The following is a 24,979-nucleotide window of genomic DNA, read 5'->3' on the forward strand; positions in this document are numbered from 1 at the left end:
TGGGCGAGTATGCAAATGTACTGAAGTACTTTAGGTGCTTTTCCAGAAATCTGAAGATGCAGAGAGAAAGGCACAGGGAGAGAAGGACCCCATTACGCCCGTAATTCACCCCCCTCTCTCCTGTTTTATCATCAGTGGCTCTCTGTCACCAACTTTTAATTGTGCTGTGGAGTTTTATCCTTAAAAAATATGTTGATCCATGTCCTCCATTTCTCTGCACCCCCTTAAGAGCAAACTCCTCAAATATGTTGATTTTATTCATTGTAACGAATTCCTCATCTGCTTTTCTCTCTCTTTTTTAAAGTAAGCAGGCAGAAAATTTAGTAGGTACACATGTGAGAGGAATATACGGGCACTCTCACAAAGAAAGACATTCTGCTATTCTCTCTTGAATCCTTTCCAATCAGGCTTTCACCCTAGGTAATCCACCAAAACAGCCCATTAATGTCACTGTCTCTAATAGCCTCCACGTTGCTATAACAAATGGCCAATTCTGTCTTCATCTGTCCAACTTCTCAGCAATAATTAGCATAAGTTGTTTTCTCCTCTTTTGAAACATCATGTTTACTTAGCTTCCAGGATACAGCACCCTTCTACTTCACTGGCCAATCTTTTTCAACTCCTTGACTAATTCCTTATCCTCCCTTCCTTCAAATAGGAGTTCCCCAGGGTGTTTCTTTATCTACCAACATTCCCTTGGGGATTTCAACCAATCTCATGACTTCATGTGTGACCTAGTTGCCAATGACTCCCAGATATGTCCAGGCTGGAACTGTCACCTGAACTTCATACTCATGTATCCTGCTGCCTCCCTCATATTTCCACTTGGAAATATCTAACAAGCATCTCAAATTTAATCCCAGATGTTTCATACAAAACCCACCCTTTCCACAATATTACCATCTCACTTGATGACTACTCCTTCCTTCCAACTGTTTAGACTAACAATTTTGGAATCATCTCTGGCTTTGATCTGTCTCTCACATCCTACGACTGCAATGGTTTCTTAACCCTTGTTTCTACTTTGCCCCTGGAATATATCCCTGCTTCTCAAAACCTCCAGTGGCTTCACAGTACAGTCCAAGCTGAGTATTACAATGGTCAAAAGGGGCTCCCATGACCTCTCAGAGCTCACCTCATGCTATCCTCTTTCTCACGTACTCCATGCCCACCATACTGGCATGCTTGCGATGTCTCAGGCCAAGCACACTCAGGTTCTCTCCATCTGCTGTTCTCTGGGCTGGGACTGTCATTCTCCCCTCTGAACTCCATGCAGCTTGCTCTTCACCTTCTTCAGGTGTCTGCACATAGGCCCCCTTATCAGCGAGACCTTCCCTGACCATCCCCCAAATCCTTGCTCTCTCTAAACCCTCTCCTGCCTTATTTTTCTCCATATCACTTTCACCTAACATAAATTTAACTGGCTTTTTCATTTGTTTGCTTGCTTGATGGTCTCTCTGACTAGAATATGAGTTATATGAGAGGATTTTCGTCTGTCAAATCCACTGCTAGAGCCCCAGAACAGTGTCTGGCACATGGAAAGGTCTCTGTAGTTGTTAAAAGAATAAAATATCTCTTTATTCTCGCAGAAAAAGCATTGGAGTGTAGGGGATGCTTGAGTGGGGTTTGGAAAGATGAGTAGAAGCCAGCCAGGGGGACAGAAAGGGAAGGGAAATACAGGTAGGGGAGAGTACCAGGAGCAGGAAATAGCACAAAGACATGAAATAGAGAGGACTGTGAGGGGACATGCAAGAGGAGAGCTCCTGGCCAGAGCCATGGGTGGAGTGGAGGCACGGAAGGGGGAGGACAGCATGTCACACAGTAGAGGGGTAGGTGGGGCTCAGGCCCACTAAGGTTCAGTGTCAGTATCAAGGAGTTTACACTTTATCCTGTTTCAGCAGCTCTTGATGAGCGTGCAGAGTCCCAGGCCTTGCCCCAGAGGGTGTGATGTGGTAGGTCTGCAGTGGAGTCCAGGGATCTGCATTTTTAACAATTCTGTTGCTTAGGGCTTAGACCCTGACAGCCAGACAGGTTCATACTTTGGAGAACTGTGGTTTTTTTATGTTCCCTGCAGGCAACTCTTCATACCAGATTCAGCCTCTCTGGCATTCTGGGGGAATAAAATACCGTTTCATGAGTCTTGGAAAGATCACCGCAGCTGCAGAGTGGGGAGTCTGGATGAGATGGGGAAAGGGGAGGGCTGCAGGACGAAGGGGAGTACTTAGGGGAGTATTATAGGGAATTGGGGCATGGGGTTGGGAAGGGATAGAGACCCAAAGCAGTCAAGGAGGAAGGCCATCAGGGCCAGCGGCTTGCTGTGTGTGGGATGGGGAAAGGGAAGAATTCAGGGGATTCTCTGGCTTGAGTGGTAGAGGTGACAGCCATGCCATCCCAACTGGGAAGCGCAGAATTCCAGGATGCCATCAGGTCAAAAGGCCATGGTCGCTGCTCCTTAGTTCACACCCCTGTACGCAGAAAGGAGCCTCAGCTTGCCTGGCACCAAGTCAGAAGGGAAGACTAAATCTCAGCCTCCTCGAGAAGGCAGCCCTGAATTTGGGTGCTAAGATGCCTGGGAAGGACAGAAATCATGTGGGTGCTGCCCTAAATGGGGCTAGGTGCCTTCAAACAAATGAGCCTGGGATGAATTTCTAAATGGAGTCCAAGACACTAATTAAAATCCCATTATTACCCATCAGAGAGCCATTTCTAGATGCCTGCCTGCACATAGCACTGAGCCGTGAGGTGTAAGCTTCTGATTAATTGAGGCCCAATGGTCTCCCAAACCAATTTAGACTGAGATTTAGCAGTAAGGTAAGGGCAATCTCTCCAGAAGGCTCTTAATTAGATCCCTGCCCTCTGGTCTGGTCTACCACTCACAGGGACACAGGCCTGCCTTTTTTCAAAGGAGTTTTCACAGGATGCATAAGATGTGGGACCTGGAAAGGGACAATCCTGTCAATTTCAAATCTCCAATGACTTACTTGAGCTTTTTGGAAAGACAGTTCCTTGATTGGTCAACCTGGTTGATTGGGGTGCATATATGATAATGATAACACTTTTCTGATTAAAAACAGTACAAAGAAATCTTAAGAATTCCTCTCCCGGGAAATATTTTTACCAAAAAGTATTTCAGGCACAAGCATCAAAACTTACAATCATGCATATGTACAAATAAAAATTCATGAACTCGAAAGAAGCAGAAATAGCAACTCTTTAAGTTTACCTGCTTAAATTAGGAATTTATACATTTTAATTCTCAAAGCAGACTCTGTGTTCGAGCTATAGACATGCTTATCTGTTTTTTCATATAAATGATATAATGATGAGTGCTATCATTATTTTAACATAGAACTTTCTAGTTCACAAGTCAGCTTTACAAGGTAATCCCTACGGCACGAAAGATACACATGTTGAATGTTCATTCTAAGTGAATTTTTAATTTTCTCTTTGGGGGAGAGGATAGCTCTTTAAACATTTTGTAAGGCATTTATTCTGCCTTCTGCAAAATCCTCAGGTAAAACAATATCAAACTAAATATTCTTGTTCAAACAACACCTTGACAAAACCCAAAGATCTATTTAGGATGCTGAGGTCACCTTTTTATCTCCAGCCATGGCTGGATTTCTCTGCACTGCCTGCACGAGGCCTCAAGGACAGTGGCAGGGAGCGCTACCAAATACTCTGTCCGAGTTTCAATTTGTGGGTGATGCAGCAGATGAAGGATATCAAAACTGGAGAGACCACATTGGATCAAGTTCACAGTTGACTCCATGACTCATGCTACCAGGAGCATCACGGGGGAGTACAGAGGTCCTGACAATGCATGGCAGTGACCTCAAAAGATCAGGAACATTATTTTAAGTTAAAATAAAAAAGATGTGAAGTTAAAGATACACCACGGTTCCAATTCTGTTTTAAAAATCATACATACACATGCTCACACACACATACACATCGGCAAAGAAAAAAGGTCAAGAATAAACCAAGGAGGGAGGGGAAGCCGGTGGCCGCAGCGGCGGGACGGGCGGAGGCTGCCGGTTTCGTAACCGTAGCTCCTCCTGGCTGACGCGCGGGCTGCGAGGCCTGGGTCGCGTTAGGCCGCTCGCCGCGGAGGCCGCCGGGGGGCGGACGGGCTGGAGGCGCAGGAGCACATCATGACTGTCAGCAAGGCTTTCTGATCTTGGAGTGGTGATTTCATTCCTGGGGAATTAAACAGCACATGGTACATGTGAAGATTTCTTGGCATTTAGTGTGGAAACCATTGATCACCTTGCTGTCCTTTCTGCCTGTTCTGTGTTGGCAAAGAAGAATGCCCAAATGAGCAAGATATCACAGCAACCCAGTACTCCGGGAGTGAATGGAATAAGTGTTATCCATTCTCAGGCACATGGCAGTGGCTTACAGCAGATTCCTCAGCTGGTTCCTGCTGGCCCTGGCGGAGGAGGCAAAGCTGTGCCTCCCAGCAAGCAGAGCAAAAAGAGTTCACCTATGGATCGAAACAGTGACGAGTATCGTCAACGCAGAGAGAGGAACAACATGGCTGTGAAAAAGAGCCGATTGAAAAGCAAGCAGAAAGCACAGGATACGCTACAAAAAGTAAATCAGCTCAAAGAAGAGAATGAACGGTTGGAAGCAAAAATTAAATTGCTGACAAAGGAATTAAGTGTACTTAAAGATTTGTTTCTCGAGCATGCACACAACCTTGCAGACAACGTGCAACCCATGAGCACTGAAAATACTACAACAAATTCTGATAATGGACAGTAGACCTCACCCTTTCCAAACTTTACAGTTTGTGGCTTGAACGTTAAAGGTGTGACCTCTTACACCACTCATCAATAACTGAACCTTGCCTTGTTCCTTTATTCAAAGATCCATTGAAAATTATTTTCTAGGATCAGCACTGAGGAGTTGATTAGCTAAAAATGTTATCCATGTGATTCAAATATGTGGTTTTAAAGGATATGGATTTTTTTTGTGGGGATCAAAAAACAATCATTTTTAAGGTATATGGTAAAAATATATATATATCCTAGACCTTGATGTTCTTGATAAATCTTTTGACTTCCCAAGAAATACCTTCTTTTTAGGTGGACAAAAGAAATGAGGAACTGGCAGGTTTTGCAGAAAAATTTCCTAATTTGTAATGGATATGGTTAATTGGATTAAGAAAAGTTGAATGCCATCTATGTTAAATAGTTATGATTTTTTCCCCCTAAACTATGTATTAAAAATCCTTAGGGCGATAGACACCAATCGCTTTGTAATTTGAAATGGTTTTATATATAACATAACCTCTATTTTAGCATAATGAGTACTGTGTTCTCCAACAGTTATAAGTTGATTTTTTAATAGTGATGCCAGGTTAAATAAAGAGATCCCATTGCATTTTAAAGGCAGATGTAGCCAGTTGACTTAAAGTAGAAATAACATTTAGGAAGCAAATAGATTTTTTGTTTTTACAGAAGTATAGCCTATTAGAATTATACTTTGGGGGTACCTTTGGGATAATGGATTGGCATTTTGTTTCCTAAAAAAAACTCAGTAGTTTGGATAAACTCACATATTAAAATTTTAGTTTCTGCAGATGCCAGTAAAGTAAGCATTTTTTTGATACCATTTCATAGTCAAGTCAATAAATAAAATGTCTTAACAGTTTGACCAGACAAGCTACTTATTAGGATATGGAATATTAATTCAGGTAGTTTCTACTGTGTTCAAAATAACTGTCAAGGGGCCATGATTTCTAAAGGCAGACTTTTTTTGTGAAGGATGATATTGGTATTTGATCTTAACCAACTGATGATTAGGAAAGTATATCATTTACTCCGTGCCATCTCCCAAAATGAGTGTAAAAAAAAAACTTGAAAGGGTAAGGTTTTCACCTTTTATTTATTTCACTTAAATACGTCTTTTTGCTTTATTTTTGTGACTTCTTTTTCTAATGGCTCTTCTTCCAAACTTTTTGTATCACTGCTTCTGTTTTTTTCATTTGTATGCTTTTATGACTCTTATTTAAGAAAGGAAGTACTGATAAAACTCAGGATATTAACATTTTTGTTCATAGTCAAAAAAAAATGCCAGTCACTAAAGTAGGAAATCTCTAGAGGCTGGTTTATATTGATGTTGGTAGCTTTGATTGCCCTTATTAACTGTGTTGTTTTTTTTAAGCACCGTTCTAGCTCATGTTTGTTGTCTTTTTTGCGTTGAGCGTGTGTGTGTGTGTGTGCATGCATGCCTGAGTTGGTGGTGAAAAACTGAGTTTCATCTGCTTTAAAAGTTTGTGTTATTAGGTATCTCATTTGCATATGGTAATTTTTGGCCACAATGTCATACCGGGACTTGGGATACTGTCACCAGAACGTAACTCAGTGTAATTAAAGTTGTATCCTCGGTTTGGTGGCAGAGTGCTGACTGTGCTGTTTTCCTGGGCAGAAGATAACCTGACAGTATCCTGTAACTCAGTAAAATCATTGTTAGGGCTGAGAGCTCCTTCTAATTGTAAGTTGGGAGCCCAGCGTTGTCTGATAAGAGATGCTGTCTAGGAAGGTTAATACCCTATAGAGCCAGTAAACAGGATGGGGTTTTTGTTAGGGTCTAACACCAGTTTGCTTTGGTGGGAATATTGATCTACTTTAAAGGTTGGTAGATGTTTGAATAACTTAATAGGACACACCCACAGAATCCTACTGAATCTTTAAAAGCTCATTGATGTTATATAATGAGCCTAATTTGAGATACACACTTGAATCCTTAAGCAACTATTGTAGATGTTAATGACATTTTAATCTCTTATTTACTAAAAACACTCTTTCAGGAATTGATGTCGTTATGGAATTATGGTTACCAGTGATGTGAATTGAGTCAACTATTTTTAAAAGGAAGCTTTAGAGAAACTGTCCAGATGTGTACTCAGTATTTCAATTCAAAACATAAGATTGGAACTTTTTGGAAAAATTGATTTCAAGCTTTCCTATTACCTGTGCAAATCAAAACTTTAGCAAAAGCAATCAGCTAGTTATGCATAGAACAAAAATGTTAGCCAGTGTCTTGACTAATTTACTGAAATGGTTGAAAATGAAAGTTTTTAGTTTGGTAGATTACATAGTATAAAATAAAAGGAAACCAGTAAGTTTAGAGCTTTGAGAACGGTAATATGACATAACATTTATAATGTGCATTATCTCTGAACCATTAGGATTGATATGCCTTTGTGGACAGTTCCAGTGGTTTAGGAATGAGGCTTTGCAATAAATTTTTAGCTGCATCTGAGTCTCCTAGGATTGGTGCTTTTTGACTCCTGGTTTTGGCTGCAGATGGTAAGGTGAGTGCAGCTCTTCATGCTGTCTGGCCCCCTTCACTTATAGTGATGCAAGCTCAGATTCTTTGGACTTTCTTACTAAGAAGTAGTAACATTTTAAGAAAACCAGATTTTTGACATTCAGGTAGTAACATTTTAAGAAAACCAGATTTTTGACATTCAGGTTGTGAGCGTGAAATTTTCAAATTTACATTGTTAGAAATATGTGCAGTTTAATAGTTGATATTAAAAGAAACTGTCAGCTTTTGATGTTTCTTCATCCCCATTAGAGGGCTTGAAACCTTGTACTTAAACATCTTTTATCACTTGGTGTGCTTTCTGATGCCTTAGAAATAGAGAAATCTGTTTTTCTGTTTGATAAAGTTAGGAAGGAGAAAACCCATTCTATAGCTATTAAATCTGCCTCTCAGGAAAAAGTACTAACTAGTTGTTTTTGTTCCTGGCTTTCCTCAGTTTGTGAGATTACTCTATTTTTTTAAATATAATTTTATTTCTTTCAATGAGTTTGAAATAAAAAAAGACTTTGGAACAATGAAAAAAAAAAAAAAAAAAAAAAGAATAAACCAAGACATGACCAGGTGTTACCTCTGGATGATGAGATTAAGGGTGATTAATTTTTCCCTTTCTTTTTGCTTTTGTGCATTCATCATTTTGTGCATTCTATGATGAGTGTGTACTAACTTTGTAATCAGAAAAAAAGATTACCTCATTTTTTGTAAATAGGGATGTCTCTCAAAATATTCTCCATCAGTTAATCCACAAGTAAGTAAGCCTGAGACATAAGGTGTGGAAGAAGAAACACCCTGACAAGAAAGGGCCAAATCCTGAGACCTCCCCAGAGGGATTTGGTTTTGGTCATGTTTCCTTCACCTGGGCTGGAAAGAAACAGAAGCTGTCTACTTTGTCTGAGTGGCCAAGTGATGACAAATCTGTTGTCTTTTCCATTCAGAACTGTGTTAGTTAGATTCAGTTGTCAACTTGGCCAGGTGAGCATACCTAGTTCTGTTGCTGCGGATGCAAGCCAATGGTACGTGAATCTCATCTGTTGCTAATTACATCTGCAGTCGGCTAGGAGGCGTGTCTGCTGCAATGAGTGACTTTGACTTAATTGGCTGGTGCTTAAATGAGAGAACGCAATGTAGCACAGCCTTAGCAGCTCGGCATTCCTCATCTCAGCACTTGCAGCTCAGTCCAGGCCTTTGGAGATGCAGAAAGAAGTCACCCTGGGGAAAGTTGTTGGAACCCAGGGGCCTGGAGAGAAGACCAGCAGAGACCATCCTGTGCCTTCCACGTAAGAAAGAACCTCAGTGGAAAGTTAGCTGCCTTTCCTCTGAAGAACCAACAAAATAAATCCCCTTTTATTAATAGCCAGTCCATCTCTGGTGTGATGCATTCCAACAGCTAGCAAACTAGAACAAGGACCGTGGTTTTGTTAGGGAGAAAAGTGTTGCCACCACTGTGTGTAAGAAGGTGGATGAAAGGAGCTTCCTAGAGCCTCTAGCCAGGAGAGAGGAAACCATGGAACAATGATGAATACTGGTTATATTACAGTTACTCTTCGCCTTCAGAGATAAGCCCTTGAGCCTTCACAGAAACTTTCTGGGGATGCACGTAAAAACATAAGGGCAGCAGACACTTGTGACATTGAGGCCAGGTTTGTTTACTGTACTGCCTAGATATTCCTGGAATCATTTCCTCAAAACGATCTTCCTATGACTACTCTAGTTTAGGGTCTCTTCATCCCTTGCTTCACCACTGGGTAACCCATGAACTAGAAGGTTCTTTCTAAATTGAAGTGCTTGCTACACGACAATCTTGCTTAATCATCCTTGGAGGGTCCTTGGATCCACAGCAGTGGTCCTCAGTCTTTTTTGCCCCAGCATACCTGCAGGGTGGGACATGCATGGTGGGGAGCTCCCTATCACAGAGCTGGCCAGTGTTGGGAGAGCATGACTATGTGTTCACCTTTACGGCCAAGTGCCCAATGCTGGGCAACTGGCAGGTACATAGTAGGTCCTCAGTCAGAGGTGGTTAAAATGACTAACAGGAACTGTTAGCTATTCGCCACTGTGTTAGTTAGATTCAGTTGTCAACTTGGCCAGGTGAGCATACCTAATCTTGTTGCTGCGGACATAAGCCAACGGTACGTGAACCTCATCTGTTGCCAATTACATCTGCAGTCGGCTAGGAGGCGTGTCTGCTGCAATGAGTGACTTTGACTTAATTGGCTGGTGCTTAAATGAGAGAACGCAATGTAGCACAGCCTTAGCAGCTCGGCATTCCTCATCTCAGCACTTGCAGCTCAGTCCAGGCCTTTGGAGATGCAGAAAGAAGTCACCCTGGGGAAAGTTGTTGGAACCCAGGGGCCTGGAGAGAAGACCAGCAGAGACCATCCTGTGCCTTCCACGTAAGAAAGAACCTCAGTGGAAAGTTAGCTGCCTTTCCTCTGAAGAACCAACAAAATAAATCCCCTTTTATTAAAAGCCAATCCATCTCTGGTGTGTTGCATTCCGACAGCTAGCAAACTAGAACAGCCACTGTATCGTCATCATCTAGCAGAACCCTTGGTCCATTCAGAATAGAAGAGATAGTGAATGAATGAAGCAATGAATGGTGAAAGAATGAATGAAGAACGCTGCATGACACACAGGTGGGCACCATTCAGGCATGTCATATGTAAATAAAATTATGCAGTACAGCTGTCTGTGAAGAAAAGGCATGTAATTATTATCCCTATTTAACCTTCAAATTTAGCAGGCTTACTCATCTTATTCCAGTGTTATAGACTGAATTGTGTCTACCCACCAAAAAGATGTTCAAGTGCTAACCCCCAGTCCCGTTAATGAGACCTTACTTGGAAATAAGATCTCTGAAGAAATTAAGTTATGAGGCTAAACTAATATCCTTATGGTTTAGTTTGTAAAAGCTGCCAGAATGCAATATACCTGAAATAGAATGACTTTTAAAAGAGGGGTTCATTAAGCTGAAAATTTGCAGTTCTATAAAAATGTTCATCTCTAAGGCATCTGGGGAAAGATACCTTGGTTCAAGAAAGCCAGTGATGTTCGGGGTTTCTCTCTCAGCTGGAAAAGCACATGGCGCCTCTGCTAACTTTGTCTCCAGGCTTCTTCAGTGGTTTCCCTGGGGGGGGTTTCTTTATGCATCTCCAAGAGTCTCTGGCTGTGTGGACTCTGTTGGTTCAAGTGGTTCTAAAGCTTTATCCAAAAAATGGTTCCCTTTTTTTTTTTTTCTGTTTACTTTTTTTTTTATTAATTAAAAAAAGAATTAACAAAACAATTAGAAATCATTCCATTCTACATGTACAATCAGTAATTCTTAATAACATCACATAGTTGCATATTCATCATTTCTTAGTACATTTGCATCGATTTAGAAAAAGAAATAAAAAGACAACAGAATAAGAATTAAAACAATAATAGAAAGAAAAAAAAACAACAAAAAACCTATACCTCACTTGCAGCTTCATTCAGTGTTTTAACATAATTGCATTACAATTGGGTAGTATTGTGCTGTCCATTTCTGTGTTTTTATATCCAGTCCCGTTGTACAATCTGTATCCCTTCAGCTCCAATTACCCCTTCTTTTTTTTTTTTTTAATTAACGGAAAAAAGAAATTAACCCAACATTTAGAAATCATACCATTCTACATATGCAATCAGTAATTCTTAACATCCTCACATAGATGCATGATCATCATTTCTTAGTACATTTGCATCGGTTTAGAAGAACTAGCAACATAACCGAAAAAGATATAGAATGTTAATATAGAGAAAAAAATAAAAGTAATAATAGTAAAATAAAAACAATACAAAACAAAACAAAAACCTATAGCTTAGATGCAGCTTCATTCAGTGTTTTAACATGATTACTTTACAATTAGGTATTATTGTGCTGTCCATTTTTGAGTTTTTGTATCTAGTCCTGTTGTACCGTCTGTATCCCTTCAACTCCAATTGGCCATTATCTTACCCTGTTTCTACCTCCTGCTGGACTCTGTTACCAATGACATATTCCAAATTTATTCTCGAATGTCTGTTCACATCAGTGGGACCATACAGTATTTGTCCTTTAGTTTTTGGCTAGACTCACTCAGCATAATGTTCTCTAGGTCCTCCATGTTATTACATGCTTCATAAGTTTATCCTGTCTTAAAGCTGCATAGTATTCCATCGTATGTATATACCACAGTTTGTTTAGCCACTCTTCTGTTGATGGACATTTTGGTTGTTTCCATCTCTTTGCAATTGTAAATAACGCTGCTATAAACATTGGTGTGCAAATGTCCGTTTGTGTCTTTGCCCTTAATTCCTTTGAGTAGATTCCCAGCAATGGTATTGCTGGGTCGTATGGTAATTCTATATTCAGCTTTTTGAGGAACCGCCAAACTGCCTTCCACAGTGGTTGCACCATTTGACATTCCCACCAACAGTGGATAAGTGTGCCTCTTTCTCCGCATCCTCTCCAGCACTTGTCATTTTCTGTTTTGTTGATAATGGCCATTCTCGTGGGTGTGAGATGATCTCTCATTGTGGTTTTGATTTGCATTTCTCTAATGGCCAGGGACATTGAGCATCTCTTCATGTGCCTTTTGGCCATTTGTATTTCCTCTTCTGATAGGTGTCTGTTCAAGTCTTTTTCCCATTTTGTAATTGGGTTGGCTGTCTTTTTGTTGTTGAGATGAACAATCTCTATAAATTCTGGATACTAGACCTTTATCTGATATATCATTTCCAAATATTGTCTCCCATTGTGTAGGCTGTCTTTCTACTTTCTTGATGAAGTTCTTTGATGCACAGAAGTGTTTAATTTTGAGGAGCTCCCATTTATTTATTTCCTTCTTCAGTGTTCTTGCTTTAGGTTTAAGGTCCATAAAACCGCCTCCAGTTGTAAGATCCATAAGATATCTCCCAACATTTTCCTCTAACTGTTTTATGGTCTTAGACCTAATGTTTAGATCTTTGATCCATTTTGAGTTAACTTTTGTATAGGGTATGAGATACAGGTCTTCTTTCATTCTTTTGCATATGGATATCCAGTTCTCTAGGCACCATTTATTGAAGAGACTGTTCTGTCCCAGGTGAGTTGGCTTGACTGCCTTATCAAAGATCAAATGTCCATAGATGAGAGGGTCTATATCTGAGCACTCTATTTGATTCCATTGGTTGATAGATCTATCTTTATGCCAATACCATGCTATTTTGACCACTGTGGCTTCATAATATGCCTTAAAGTCAGGCAGCGCGAGACCTCCAGCTTTGTTTTTTTTCCTCAAGATGTTTTTAGCAATTCGGGGCACCCTGCCCTTCCAGATAAATTTGCTTATTGGTTTTTCTATTTCTGAAAAATAAGTTGTTGGGATTTTGATTGGTATTGCATTGAATCTGTAGATCAATTTAGGTAGGATTGACATCTTAACTATATTTAGTCTTCCAATCCATGAACACGGTATGCCCTTCCATCTATTTAGGTCTTCTGTGATTTCTTTTAACAGTTTTTTGTAGTTTTCTTTATATAGGTTTTTTGTCTCTTTAGTTAAATTTATTCCTAGGTATTTTATTCTTTTAGTTGCAATTGTAAATGGGATTCGTTTCTTGATTTCCCCCTCAGCTTGTTCCTTACTAGTGTATAGAAATGCTACAGATTTTTGAATGTTGATCTTGTAACCTGCTACTTTGCTGTACTCATTTATTAGCTCTAGTAGTTTTGTTGTGGATTTTTCCGGGTTTTCGACGTATAGTATCATATCGTCTGCAAACAGTGATAGTTTTACTTCTTCCTTTCCAATTTTGATGCCTTGTATTTCTTTTTCTTGTCTAATTGCTCTGGCTAGAACCTCCAACACAATGTTGAATAATAGTGGTGATAGTGGACATCCTTGTCTTGTTCCTGATCTTAGGGGGAAAGTTTTCAATTTTTCTCCATTGAGGATGATATTAGCTGTGGGTTTTTCATATATTCCCTCTATCATTTTAAGGAAGTTCCCTTGTATTCCTATCTTTTGAAGTGTTTTCAACAGGAAAGGATGTTGAATCTTGTCAAATGCCTTCTCTGCATCAACTGAGATGATCATGTGATTTTTCTGCTTTGATTTGTTGATATGGTGTATTACATTAATTGATTTTCTTATGTTGAACCATCCTTGCATACCTGGGATGAATCCTACTTGGTCATGATGTATAATTCTTTTAATGTGTTGTTGGATACGATTTGCTAGAATTTTATTGAGGATTTTTGCATCTATATTCATTAGAGAGATTGGTCTGTAGTTTTCTTTTTTTGTAATATCTTTGCCTGGTTTTGGTATGAGGGTGATGTTGGCTTCATAGAATGAATTAGGTAGTTTTCCCTCCAATTTGATTTTTTTGAAGAGTTTGAGGAGAATTGGTACTAATTCTTTCTGGAACGCTTGGTAGAATTCACATGTGAAGCCATCTGGTCCTGGACTTTTCTTTTTAGGAAGCTTTTGAATGACTAATTCAATTTCTTTACTTGTGATTGGTTTGTTGAGGTCATCTATGTCTTCTTGAGTCAAAGTTGGTTGTTCATGTCTTTCCAGGAACCCGTCCATTTCATCTAAATTGTTGTATTTATTAGCGTAAAGTTGTTCAGAGTATCCTGTTATTACCTCCTTTATTTCTGTGAGGTCAGTAGTTATGTCTCCTCTTCCATTTCTGATCTTATTTATTTGCATTCTCTCTCTTCTTCTTTTTGTCAATCTTGATAAGGGCCCATCTATCTTATTGATTTTCTCATAGAACCAACTTCTGGTCTTATTGATTTTCTCTATTGTTTTCATGTTTTCAATTTCATTTATTTCTGCTCTGATCTTTGTTATTTCTTTCCTTTTGCTTGCTTTGGGATTAGTTTGCTGTTCTTTCTCCAGTTCTTCCAAGTGAACAGTTAATTCCTGCATTTTTGTCTTTTCTTCTTTTCTGATATAGGCATTTAGGGCAATAAATTTCCCTCTTAGCACTGCCTTTGCTGCATCCCATAAGTTTTGATATGTTGTGTTTTCATTTTCATTTGCCTCGAGGTATTTACTAATTTCTCTTGCAATTTCTTCTTTGACCCACTCGTTGTTTAAGAGTGTGTTGTTGAGCCTCCACGTATTTGTGAATTTTCTGGCATTCCGCCTATTATTGATTTCCAACTTCATTCCTTTATGATCCGAGAAAGTGTTGTGTATGATTTCAATCTTTTTAAATTTGTTAAGACTTGCTTTGTGACCCAGCATATGGTCTATAAATGGTTCCCTTTTAAAGGGCTCCAGTAAACAGCTGTACCTTGAATGGGTGGAGATACATCTCCATGGAAACCATCTAATCAAAAGTTACCACCCACAATTGGTAGATCACATCTCCATGGGAACAATAAAAAAACATCCCACCCAGCAATACTGAATGAGGATTAAAGAATTTGGTTTTTCTGGGGTACACAACAAATTCAATCTGGCATACCTTATAGCAGAGGAAATGTGGACATAGAACAAAAAAGTCAGAGAGCAAGAAATTTGGCCATGTGATGGAGGCAGAGACTGAATGATGCTGCCACAAGCCAAGGATTGCCAGCCACCCACCGGAAGCCAAGAAGGAGGCATGGAATGGAGTCTCCCCTTTAAGAGGAGACATGGCCCTGCTGACTCCTCGATTTTGGACTTCTGGCTTCCAGAACTGTGAGGTAATATATTTCTGTTGTTTTAAGCCATCCAGTTTGTGTTGGTGGGTCCAGCTTTGTGATGGCAGCTCCCAACTAAGGATACCAAGTAATAATGTAAAAAAGCAGTAGAACCCATTTGTGGTGGTTTGAAATTGTACCTACCCAAGAAAAACATGTTTTAAGAATCTAAGCCATTCCTGTGGGTGTGAGCCCATCATAAGTAGGACCTTTTGGTGAGGTTGCTTCAGTTAAGGTACCCACCTCAATCAGGCTGGGTCTTAATCCTGTTACTAGAGGCCTTTATAAATAGAACAAAATTCAAACAAAGAGAGAGAAAGACGTAGGAAGCAAGAAGCTGAAACTCAATGGAATCTGGAAGAGAACTGAGAGGCCAGGAGAGGCTACCAAGTGCATGGCCTGTGACAGAGGAGCCAAGGACTAAGGACAACTGACACAGGCAGCCCCACAATACCAGTCTTCAGGAAGAAAGCACCGCCTTGATGATGACTTGATTTGGACTTTCTTTTAGCTTCAGAACCATGAGTCAATAAATTCCCACTGTTTACACCAACTCATTGCATCAGATTTACTTGAGCAGCCAAGGAAAACTAAAACACCATTCTTTGAGGAATGAGTGAACACTTAATAAATATCAGGTCCTGAATCCAGAGCTCTTTTCACTTAGTTCAAATCCAATGGCTGTCTGTGGAGTTACACAAACTCCAATTAGCACACTCTAGAGGACAGGATCCAGGAGTGTGGCAGAGTTGAGTGTAACAATAAAGTTAAGTATAAAATTATCACAATTTTCATTAATGGAGACTGTCTTTTTTCTCTAGACTGAGTTCCCTAGGCCAGCCTTCAAAGTCTGTCAATACTAGATGGTAGAAAATAGTGTTTAGCGCATATTCCTGAAAGAGCTCTCTTCCCTTTTAAAAAAAAGAAAAGACCAGGGGTTATAGAATAATTCCCTCTAAGCATGTCTTATAAACCAGATCCTTTTTGTTCAGAAAAACATGTGAAATCCTTTAAAAATCATTATGTTTTAGCAACCAAATGCTAGAGAGAGAGGTAGAGATAGAGATAGAAAGAAACTCAAATCCTACTGGCTTGGGTGAAAGAACTATATTGGTTCATGTCTTAGTTTCCTTGGTCTGATGTAACAAAGTACCACAAACAGGGCTGTTTAAAATAATGGAAATTTATTGTCTCACAGTTCAGGAAGTCAGATGTCTGAAATTGAGATATCGGCAAGGTTGGTTCCTTCTGGAGGCTCTGAGAGAGAATCAGTTCTGTGCTTTTTCTAGCTCCCCATGGTTGCTGGTGATTCTTGATGTTCCCTAGCTTGTAGCTGCATCCTCCAATCTCTGTCTCTGTCGCCTTATGTCCTTCCCTGTGCATCTCCTCTGTGTCTCTGCACCCAAACTGTCCTCTATTTCCTTTTATAAAGACATCAGTCATTGGATTTACCACCTGCTCTGATCCAGTATGATTTCATCTCAGCTTGATTACATCTACAAAGACTCTATCTCCAACTAGTCATATTCCTGGTTACTGGGGCTTAGGATTTGAAAATTATCTTTAAAAAATAATAATAATACTTTTTAAAAGTATTTTTTTATTAGAGAAATTGTAAGTTTACATAAAAGTCATGTAAAAAATAAAGCGTTTCCATACAGGTGCCTATTGTTGAAACTTTGTTTTGGCATGGTACCTTTGTTACAATTAATGAAAGAATATTAAAATCTTACTCTTAATATAGTCCTTTGCATTAGGTATATATTCCAATATATCTCCTTATTAATAGCATCTTGTAATAGCAATGAGCATTTGTTGTAGTTCATGAACGAATATTCTTATATTTGTACAGTTAACCAGCCATTTTCCACAAGGTTCGCTGTGTTATACAGTTCACTCCCAATAATGTTCAAAGATGACCACTATCCATTTCCAAACATTTATAATCAACTTAGTTAGAAATTCTGCACAAAGTAAGCATCAGGTCCCCATTTTCTACCCCCATTCTAATTTTTGGTAACCTATATTCTAGATGCTAACTCTATGAGTTTGCTTATAATTATTCATATTAGTGAGAGCAGACAATGTTTGTTCTATTGTTTCTGGCTTGCTTCACTCAACATAATGTCCTCCAGGTTCATCCATGTTGTTGCATGCATCAGGATTTCACTCTTCTTACAGCTGAATAATATTCCATCATATGTATATGTCATGTTTTGTTTATCCTTTCATCGGTTGATGAACACCTGGATTACTTCCATCTTTCAACAATTGTGAATAATGCTGCTAGGAACACAGGTCTGCAAGTGTCTGTTTGTGTCCCTGCTTTTAGTCCTTCTGGGTATTCACCTAGTGGTGGGGCTGCTGGGTCATATAGCAATTTTGAACTCCACTTTTTTTGGGGGGGGGGGGCGGTGCATAGTCCAGGAATCAAACTCTGATCTCCTGCATGGAAGGTGAGCATTTTACCACTGAACCACCTGTGCACCCTAAACTCAGTATCTTGAGGAACTGCCAAGCTGTCTCCACAGAGGCTATGACATTTTACATTCCCACCAATGGTGAATGAGTGTTCCTCTTTTTCCATATCCTCCCCAACACTTGTGATTTTCTGTTTTTTTTTTTTAATAGTGGCCGTTGTTGTAGGTATGAAATGATATCTCACTGTGGTTTTGGTTTGCATTTTCCCAGTAGCTTGTGATGGTGAGCATCTTTTCATGTCCTTTATAGCCGTTTGTACTACCTCTTTGGAAAAATGTCTATTCAAATCTTTTGCCTATTTAAAAATTGGGTGATCTTTTTATTGTTGAGTTATAGGATTTCTATGTATTCTGGATAATAAACCCTTATGGGATATGTAGTTTCTATATTTTCTCCCAGTGAGTAGGCTGCCTTTTCACTTTCTTGTCAAAGTCCTTTGAAGCCCAAAAGTTTTTAATTTTGAGGAGGTCCCATTTATCTATTTTCTCTTTTCTTGCTTGTGCTTTATGTGTAAAGTCTAAGAAAGTGTTGCCTACCACAAGATCTTGAAATGCTTCCTTATATTTTCATCTAGGAATTCTATGGTCCTGGCTCTTATATTTAGGTCTTTGATTCATTTTGAGTTAATTTTTGTGTAAGGTGTGAGATAAGGATCCTTTTTCATTCTCTCGGATATGGATATCCAGTTCTCCCATAACTACTTGTTGAAGAGATTATTCTGTGCCTGTTGAGTAGACTTGGCCACCTTGTCAAAAATCAATTTTCATATAAGTGAGGGTCTATTTCTGAACTCTCAATTTGATACCACTGGTCAGTGTATCTATTTTTATGTTAGTACCATACTGTTTTGACCACTTTAGCCTTGTAACATGCTTTAAAGTCAAGAAGTGTGAGTGCTCCAAGTTCCTTCTTCTTTTTCAAGATCTTTTTGGCTATTTGGGCCACCTTACCCTTCCAAATAAATTTGATAATTGGATTTTCCAGTTCTGCAAAGAAGGCTGTTGGAATTTTGATTGGGATTTGTTGAATCTGTAAACCAATTTGGGTAGAATTGACATCTTAACGATATTTAGTTTTCCAACCCATGAACATGGAGTGTCTGGGCCCAAGGCCACTGCTGTGGTCATCACCATTCCCTTCCAGCAAGAAGGGAATTTCCGGGTTGGAGAATGTCTGGAAGATGCAAGCATCACCTCTTCTTACTTCCCAATGGCCTGAATGTAATCCCATGGACACAGTCAGCCACAAGGGAGGCTGGGAAATGCAATCTCTGGCTGGTCTTCTATGTGCTAGAATGAAATATAGATGGTCCATTTACTAAAAGGAATAAAGAAAGGGTGGACATGGCACAATTAGGTCTTTCTTGCCACTTCTCTCTTTCCCACTCTGCCCCATGAACCTCTAGTTAAAACTACATCTTGCTTTTTAACCCAATATTTTAGTTTGCCAAAGCTGCCAGAATGCAATACACCAGAGATAGATCAGCTTTTAATAAGGGGATTTATTTAGTTAAAAAATGTATAGTTCTTCAGAGAAAGGCAGCTAACTTTCATCTGAGGCTCTCTGTTACGTGGTAAGGCACATGGTGATATCTGCTGGCCTTCTCTCTTGGCTTCTTGGTTCCAGTGGCTTCCCCTGGGGCAACTCCTTTCTACATCTCCAAATGTCTGGGCTGAGCTGTGAGTGCTGAGATGAGGTATGCTGAGCTGCCGAGCTCTCTTCTGACCTCTCTTGTTTAAACCTCCAGTTAATTAAACTAAAGCTCACTCATTGTGGAAGACACTCACCTTAGCCAACGGCAAATATAATCAGCCATAGATGAATTTCACATATTGATGATTTAAGGCAACAGAAACAGAATAATGGGGTATCATCACCTGGCAAAGTTGATACCAGAACCTAATCACCACACCTATATACCAGTTGTGTTATGTATAAGGGAAGAAGCTGAGGCTCAGAGAGATTAAGCAATTTTGCCAGTATGTGCCACAGTTGAGTCCAGAGCCTGTGCCCTGAGGTTTAGTCCAGGGTTCTTTATTTCTAAGTTGCCTTAAGTCTAAACTGGAAAGGAAATGACCAAATTTCTCAATTGTGTCAGGTATATGCAATTACCTTTAAAAATTATACCTGATTCTAACATTGCCCAAATGTTGGATGTAGATTCAAAAGGAGATGACAAATATCAAAATGAAAGATGAATATATTCAAAGAATTTTAAGACTGTAAGAAAGATAGCAACAAGACTATCTTCCTCATTTTATAAATACGGCAACTTGGGCTTAGGGAGTCTATTTCTACATGGTCACACAGCTTTCATGTAAGAAACACAATTAGGCTCTTTAGCTCTTGAATTTCAGTGTTTCTTCCATCAAACCTCAAAGCCCCTCATAAGAAGGATAAAGGACCTAGGACACAGTGCAATCGTAAAGTTGGAGTTCATGAAACTCCCGAGAAATCCCACTTCTATCTCCTTGAGCATTATCTACAGAATCAGTTACTCTCCCATCTGGCTCACATGTAGAAACCAGCCTGTTGCAATTCAACAACCTTCTTTATAGAACTACTATGCTATAACAAGTACTGTATTAGGAGCTGAGGGAAGCAAAGATACAGAGGCCTTGGACCCTGCCTCCAGGAGCTTACCATTTAGTGACAAACACATAAAAACAACTAACAATGATGCAATGTAAGATGACATAACAGCTGGATAGAGTTGGACACTTTATTTTCCCAGAAAACAATATCTCCCAGGCCTTCTGTAACAGACTTTGTTTTAGTTCCCTAAAGCTGACTAAAAGTGACATATCAGAAATAGGTTTGTTTTTACAACAGAGATTTATTAACTTACAAGTTTACAATTCGGAGGCCATGAAAATGTCCAAATCAATGCATCAACAGGCAGTGCTTTCTTCCAAATACTGGCTACCACTGATCCTCAGCCCCTTGCTCACATGGCCAGGCACATAGCTGTATCTGCTGGTCTCTCCCTTCTCTCCCGGTTTCATGGCATCGCGCTCCTTGCTTCAGTGGCTTCCTCTCTGAGGAAAACCTGGTTTTTCTCTCTTTTTGCTTCTCTGTGTGATTCTCTGAACTTTATCACTTGTAAAGGACTCAAGTAAGTGGATTAAAGACCCACCCTGAAGAGGTGGATCACATCTCAGTTTAAGAACCTACTCGCCAAAAGATCCTACTCACAATAGGTTTCCACACACAGAAAGGGATTACTTTTAAGATCATGATCTTTTCTGGGATAAATACAGCTTCAAACCATCACGGACCCTGCCCCCTGACCACAGAGGTGATTACGTTTCCTAGTCTGGGCTGATGGCAGAACCCCATCCCTCTGACAGATTAGCACAGGGTGAGCATGTGACCCAAGCCAGGCCAAATCCCAGGATTTTCTTCATCAAGATGAGAGGAAACTCCCGCGCTTGCCTGTTAGGTCTGAGGATTAGAGGGATATGAATTCAGAGTGACCTGTGGTCTTGCTATTTATCACATGGAAACATCTGTCTTTAGTAGGACAGAGTGACCCCACACACGGACCCATGTAGACATATGAATGAGAGAGTGTTTAAAAACATCTAATGGCAACAAATACCTAGGTCCCTATATCATCATCATCATCATCAGAATTAACATTTTAATGCTTATTTTATGCCAGGAGTAGTGCCTATATAAAATGTAGGCACCTCATATCATCATCTCATTTAATAATGATAACAAGAAAATTATACTGATATTACTATCCTTCTTTTACAGATAAGTAAACTGAGCCACAAATGAGACAATCGGCCACAGGTCATGACAGGGAGAAAAGTAGGTTTCAAATCCAAAGTGGTCTGATTCCTGTGAGGCAACAGCCCCCTAACCAAGGCAGAAGGCTGAATTTCCTGTAGTGGACCTAGGTTCAAGTTTTGACCTGAATGGCTTCTCTGTGTTGATTTCTGGTGCTCCTACCCCATTCCAACCTCCTCTTGCCTCCTCTGGCCACAATGGGTAGAAGCTCTGCATCCACACAAAGAAATCTCAAGTCCTGCCTCCAGCATGGGTTACCCCAGGGTGGGACATCAGATTCTACCTCTACAATTCCCATTTTCATCCAAGGTACAAGGCCACCATTTCTGACACATCCTCCACACCTCCACAGGTACCCACTAATTCAACAGGTCATCTTTACTGAGCGTTTGCTATGTACCAGGCACTGTCCTAGGTTTGGGGATTCATCCATGAACACGCCATGCCGAGATCCCTATGCCAGTGGGAGCTAGAGTTGGGTCAAGAGATCAACAGTGAACAGCAGACATACCAAATGAGTCCATTATAGTATATTAGAAGATATAAGTACAATGAAAAAAGAAAAAGCAGATCAGGGAAAGGGAGGCCGGGAGAGTGTGTGTTGGGAGGCTGGTGTCATTTTAAGCAGGATGGTTCAGGTGGGCCTCAACAAGAAGAAGACCTGGGGGGGGGGGGTTAAAGCCTTGCCAAGCAGACATCAGGGTGAAGAGGGCTCCAGGCCAGGACAAGGGCCCTAAAGCAGAAGAGCCCTGAAGGTTCAGGAGCAGCAGGATGCTGGTGGGGCTGGCATGGAGCGAGTAAGGGGGGCAGTGGGAGCTGATGGAGTCGGGGAGCTGATGGGAACCCTGAGTTGGGGAGCCAAGGGCTTTGCCTTCTCCCTACGATGCGAGCCAGTGCAGGGGTTGAGCAGAAGGGGACATGATTTGCCTTTAAAAGGATGATTCTGGCTTCTGGGTTGAGAATCAACTCTAGGGGGACCAGGGTAGAAATGGGGAGACTGATGAGGCCATAATCTAGAGAGGACAGCAATCCAAGCATCTCAACCCAGCATGTCCCACAGTGAATTCGTCCTCATACTGCTGTCCCTCCCACACACCTGCTTCTTGATGCCATCATGCAGTCAACCCAGGTAAAGTAGGATTATAGGTGTCTTCTGTGGCCCTTTCCTCTTCTTCCCAGTCCATGTCCAACCAGTGACTGGAGACAGTACAACCTGCCTGATGAAAAAACTCTCTCCCAATCCTTCTCCATGCTGCTCCCCCTCTGACTGCCACCCCCCAGGCCTCATCATCTGAACTGGTGCCCACCCCCACCAGGACCCCTTCCTTCCTGCAAGTCCCCCTCCACACTATTCTCCAAGACACTGCACTGAATGGGACTGCTTAAATAGCTGCTCCATCAGGGTAATCCGTGCCCACCAGATGATGTAACACTCCTCAATGCAGCATTGCATCCTGCCATCCTTCCCCTGAGATTCCACTCTACAATGATGATGCGTCATGCACTGATTCTTAAACCAGCCATACACTTCAGACCTCTGTACTTTGGCCTCTCGCTCCATCTAGAATTCTTTTCCCACTCTTCTGTACCTGGTGAAAGCATCTTCAACATCAAGTTCCAGTGGCAATGTCGCCTGAATCCCAGAGCTCCTCCAGTGCCACCCTGAGGGATTTATTCATTCAAGAAATGCTTACTGAGCCCCCAGGCCCTTGGCTGGGCCATCAAATTTATTCCTTCGTAACCTGAGGATAGGTGTCTTCCAGAATGAAGACAGGGAAAGTGATGCCTACCGGTACATTTCTTACTTCCTTCCCTGCCCCCATAGCACCTGTTCATGCCTCTTTTTAACCCTCATCACACCACACTATAGACAATAATGCATGTGTCCAGCTAATGTACTTTATTTCTCAGATCCTTGCAGCTGATTGTGGCCACACGTGAGCCAGAGGAGAAAGTACCTTCCAAGGAGTATCCATAAATGGGAGGGAAACATCCCTCTTCCCTGCTTTCCTTACAGCAGTGTGAATGGAACTGTCATGGTTGGGGCTCCAGCAGTCATCTTGGGCTATGAGGATAGAGAAGAAAGACAGAGAGTGCCTGGCTTCCAAAAACAAGAATCTGCCAACCTTTAACTGCTGGCCTCTGAACTTCTTTTATGTAAGACAGCAATAAACCTTTAATTAGTTTAAGCTGCTATTATTTTGAGTTTTTGATGTTGTTGTTGTTTGTATGCAGCTAAACCTAATCCCAAGTTATAAAAAGAAAGTCCCTTTGTCTTGCTCACCTTTGTATCTTTGCATGGTGTCTGGTACAAAATAGGTGCTCATCAAAATGTCTGCTGAACCAGAAATGTGTGTGCATTAAATGGCCCAGACAGAAAAGACAAAATATAAAATGAATATCATACATGCATCTAGAAAGCATATGTAAATATTTACGGTTTGGGGAATATTTTGGGGGTGAGTAGGGATTTTTTCGCAGATGCTTTTAAGACCCAGTTGCTGGCCTGTTGTTTATAATCTTCACTTCTTGAAATAACATACACCATTCTGCCTTTGAATGACTCCTGCTGTCAGGCAGGCCTCAGTGTTCGAGTCACAATAGAGAGACAAGGAAGAGTGGCAGCAGCACCGTAAGAAGCTGGCTGGGACACTGAGTGAGTAGTTTCATGATTATACTTATTTAATATTTATAAAACATAACGGTCATGAAGAGCCCACCTCCAGGTCCCCAGGTGCTTTGAATTATTGAGCTTCAGCAGGTGTTTGTGTTTCATGTAAAAAGAAAAAGGTATTTCTTTTTCCCTTACAGCAGTTACCACTGTTGGCTCTGCATGCAAAGCAAGCTGCAAAACCATGTTTTCTCTTGCCCTCGATTTTTTTAGGCACTGGGACTAAACACTCAACTCATTACTTGCCTTAAAAAATATAATATACCCACCACCAATTTCCTGTAAGGAGAAATAAATTAACTGCAAAATATGCTTACCCTAGTTGAGCTTGGTAATTTCATCTTTATTCTTAGTTCTCAGGACATTAGTCAGACCTCCTCAGTTTTGCTTACAGAAATAAGATAACAGAAAAGCACCAAGCACAGCCTGTGGCCCAATGACTCAGTGACTTCCTCCCCATGCAACAAAAGTTTGAAAAGAGTCATGAAGACCCTGCACGTAAGAACTTGTACTTCAAGCTAATGCTAATCATCGATGCGGAAACAAGGAGATATGCTTGAGACCACACAGGGCTGAGAAATTCCCTGTGCTCTCCTCACAAAGACCTGGTGTCATCGCTGACTTGACAAGAATGAATCATGTGGGCACAGTTTTTGACCCCTACTCCCTTTCTTTTACCTATAAAAACCCTAACTCACATCCCCACTTTGAACTGATGTGGGGAAGATTCTTCCAGTTCCTTCCAAAGTGCCCTTGCAGTAAATCACCTTCACACTGAGAGACACATTTCTTCTTTGTAGTGCTGGGTGAGGCGGGCCCTTCTATGGAAAGAGCCGTGCTTGAAGTATCAAAATTACCCTGAGGAAATGAAATAGGGTACCTTCCTATGTGTACCTTTTCCATTGTCAAATTATTCAAAGAATATTTTCTGAATGCCTACTATGTGCCATAAACTGCCCTAGGTGTTGGGGATAGAGAATGCCTAAAACAACCTACATTTTTGCATGCATGAA

The 24,979-nt window shown here is 40.6% G+C and overlaps 2 protein-coding genes across 2 annotated transcripts in view; one reads left to right on the plus strand and one right to left on the minus strand.

Annotated features, from left to right (window-relative positions):
* Positions 1–24,979, minus strand: part of FAM184B (family with sequence similarity 184 member B) — a 162,644-nt gene that overhangs the window by 91,854 nt on the left and 45,811 nt on the right. The window lies entirely within an intron of this gene.
* LOC143663071 (CCAAT/enhancer-binding protein gamma-like) lies at positions 4,158–5,035 on the plus strand. Its single transcript, XM_077136479.1, has one exon. It carries the CDS (start codon positions 4,318–4,320, stop codon positions 4,765–4,767), a length of 450 nt encoding a protein of 149 aa, XP_076992594.1. The 5' UTR covers positions 4,158–4,317; the 3' UTR covers positions 4,768–5,035.

Source organism: Tamandua tetradactyla, chromosome 19 (assembly GCF_023851605.1).
Source record: "Tamandua tetradactyla isolate mTamTet1 chromosome 19, mTamTet1.pri, whole genome shotgun sequence".
Taxonomy (NCBI): Eukaryota; Metazoa; Chordata; class Mammalia; order Pilosa; family Myrmecophagidae; genus Tamandua; species Tamandua tetradactyla.

What these genes read in the sequence shown, in the direction of transcription:
- LOC143663071 (XM_077136479.1), top strand. Translation starts at nt 4,318, where the DNA reads ATGAGCAAGATATCACAGCAACCCAGTACTCCGGGAGTGAATGGAATA.